At 43.6% G+C, this 3,287-nt stretch overlaps 1 protein-coding gene across 1 annotated transcript in view; it reads right to left on the bottom strand.

Moving 5' to 3' along the window:
* Nucleotides 1–3,287, bottom strand: part of poldip2 (polymerase (DNA-directed), delta interacting protein 2) — a 13,451-nt gene continuing 10,164 nt past the window's right edge. The window contains exon 5 of the mRNA XM_048612317.1: nucleotides 1–303. Coding sequence (XP_048468274.1) covers nucleotides 189–303 — 115 coding nt within the window. The 3' untranslated portion in view covers nucleotides 1–188. The remainder of the gene's footprint in view (nucleotides 304–3,287) is intronic.

The raw sequence follows: 3,287 nt of genomic DNA, 5'->3' as shown, positions 1-3,287 counted from the left end.
TTGCACTTCCAAAATAATTTCTTCAGCAAAAACAGACAAATGTGATTGGTGTTTATACAGCAAGCCAGGGAGATCTGTTAAAGGACTGGCAATGGAAGACTTTCTCCTTCATTTTATCCCCTCTCCAGTGAAGTTGTAAGCAGAATCTTCCTGCTGTCAGCCAGCCCAGGGTCCCAGCAGATGGAGCTCTACCAGCTGTAGCCAGCAGGAGGGGCCTTGTCATCCTTATTGCTCTCCAGGGAAAACGGCGGGATGCGAACATCAAGCTGAGAACCTTCCGGCTTCTCGAAGCGGAACGTACCCCTGCAGAGAAGGAAATGAAAGGATGTCAGGCTGAGCTATGTGACCCCGCTGGGCTCAGATTCAGGCACCTGAATCCCGAAAATCTAACAGTGACTTCAGAATAAAATCTGGTCTGTGAGTGACTGCATTCCCAACAGCTTTGACTGAGGCCCCTGTGACAGTGCTACTAGGCAGCTCTCCCACTTGTACTGTCCAGAGTGGTGTCCTGTCTGAATCCCACTACCCTCTTCATGCAATCTCTCCAGTGACACACACTACTGACATACCACTGAAAACAACAGAATATGTTGGAAATAGTCAGCAATAGTCATCATCTGTGCTGGCACATTCTTCCCCCACTGCCTCTGCACTTGTTTAAAACCTGTCACTTCTCTAACTCTTTGCAGTTCTGATGAAAGGTGAACAGTGGAGAGTTGCCAGGGGAGGGGACAATTCAGTTTTTGGCTCAGTTTTTCTCCCCACAAATTCCAAGCAATCTGCTGTTTCCAGCATTTGCTCTTTTAGATTTCGGGTTTCCAGTGTGTGCAGTATTGTATCTATTGTTGTTTTAGTTCAATAACTGTTTGGGGAGACAGTAGAGGTCATTCTACAGGTTGTGCTGGTGATTTACAAGGATAAGATTCTGGGCATTATGTACAAGAATATACAGAAGTAAAATAAGTGAAACATTACTGACCAAAAATCTTCATTTAAACCCATCACTGAGCATCAGTAGCAGTTAGACACTTCCTGGGCAGGTGTTTTTTTAATTCATTCAAGGGACAAGGGTATTACTGGCTTGGCAGCATTTATTGTCCATCCCTAATTATCCAGAGGGCAGTTCAGAGTCACCCACATTGGTGTGGGCCTGGAGTCACATGCAGGCCAGACCAGGTAAGGATGGCAGTTTACTTCCCTAAAGGACATTAGGGAACTAGATGGGCTTTTTTAATTCAAGATTTTTTTTTGTTGAATTCAAATTCCACCATCTGCCGTGGCAGGATTTGAACATGCTTCCCCAGAACATTATCTGGGTCTCTGGATTAACAGTCCAGCAATAATACCACTAGGCCATTGCCTCCCCTTTGACCCATCTTGGGTGTAATATATATCGAAATCTCAGCATGCATAAAAGAACCAGCAACACAGAGAGCAATAAGACTCAGTTACTAAGATACACAACTTAATACAGGATCAGAACTCAAGAGTTCAACATATTCAACTGGGTATGGCATCATAGTTGTCAACCCTGTCGTCAGCCAATGTTTGCTGTCACAGTTATACTCAGCTGACTCTGAGGTTATTTAAAAACCAACACTAGTACATTGGGATCTGGCTGTGAGCACTACCGTCTATAATGACCAGCGCTGAAGCAATGTTATTAAACTCAAAATCACTTGTAATATACCATATTTAAAGTTCAAAATCTAGAATTACTGTGAGTTAATAATCAATGTCATACTGTTAAACATTATTAAACTGCCGGTTACAAGGCTTGAGTGTAGCCACTGTTTTGTATTAAATTGCTCCACATACGTTATTTAGCTTTATTCCAACAAAAGGAGACAGTATATACCACTCCCTCCCAAAATCTCAAGAGTTCACACTCAGAACCCAGTGACTGCAGGACACAGTTACTGACTTAGTGAAATATAGAGTCCCTTTTAAGGAGGTTCCGTCACTGACATTCACAGTCAGTACCTCACATCTCTAACACCATACAGTAAACCCAACCACTCAGAGCATGATCAAATTAATTTGCAGGCCTCTGGTTAGGGTTGCTCAGCCAAGAATAACTTAGCAATCAAAATGGACAGAACTGGAAACTCATTTTGACAGGGGTAAACCCTGACCATGGAACAGTACAGTGTGAGTAAGCCTATGTTTACAGGAAGCACTAACTGGAGGGTGCTGATGTTTGTGGGACAGTGATGTGTGTACCTCAGTGTTATTTCACATTGCTAGCACTGTCCTTTGATGACAGAATTGCTGCTACACTCTGGTGTTCAGGTTGGATCCTGCCTGCATACTGTGTTTAGTTATTCAATCATGTGCTAGAAGCAAATATTCAGAGCAGGGAACCAAAGGGCCCTTCAGTCTCAGTAGCGCTCTCAAGAGAAAAGCATGGGATGGAAACATCTAAGGTGCTTGTGTCTACCTTTTGAAAAGTGTACAAACCCCTGAAGAAGGTGGAAACATTAATAAGCAGCAGCAATATCATCTATTCCATTTCATCATTGTCCCAAAACATTACTTGGAGCAGCACGCATCTTGGGCCTTTTCAACACCGGCTTATCATGTGCCTCTATAACAGTGCACCAACGTTTCTGCTTTTACTCATCCCTCCTCACTGCTAGTTTCAGCAGCAGAAGCCTGAGCTTTGTGTCCCTAAACTGACCATGGGTAAAAGGTTGGAATGTGGATTGTGATATATCCACCATCCTTTAAACATACCCACAAACAAGGAACAAGAGCAGGCCATTAGGCCCTTTGACCCTGTGCTGTCATTCAATAGTCCTGGCTGCGATGTGCTCATCAAAGCCAGAGAAAGGAGGCAGCCAATGAACACAGTGGGAAAAGGAATGAGGGACTTCAATTACATGAAGAGATTGGAGATACTGGGATCGTCCTCTCGACAGAAGAAGTTCAGGAAAAATTTCATCGATGGATTCAAAATTGAAGGATTCTGCTCAAACAATAAGAAGAACCTGTTTCCAGTGACAGGAGTGTCAGTTTCAAGAGGAACACAGATTTAAGGTGACTGATAAAAGAACCCAGAAGGGAAATGAGGCAATAATTTTGCAGTTATGATCTTGAATATGTTGCCTAGAAGGGTGGTGGTAGCCAACTCAATACTGTAGCAAATCTGAGACTGTATTCTTGTGTGCCCCAGAGTGTGCAACACATCACAGACCTACCCAACAGTACTGTACCCTAGTGTTATAGGGAGACAGACCCGTCCCCACCAGTACTGTCCCACAGTGTTATACAGTGACAGACCTGTC

Source organism: Rhincodon typus, chromosome 26 (genome assembly GCF_021869965.1).
Source record: "Rhincodon typus isolate 14 chromosome 26, sRhiTyp1.1, whole genome shotgun sequence".
Classification (NCBI taxonomy): Eukaryota; Metazoa; Chordata; class Chondrichthyes; order Orectolobiformes; family Rhincodontidae; genus Rhincodon; species Rhincodon typus.
Note: the sequence above shows the minus strand (reverse complement) of the source record. Positions and strands in the feature narration are given on the sequence as shown.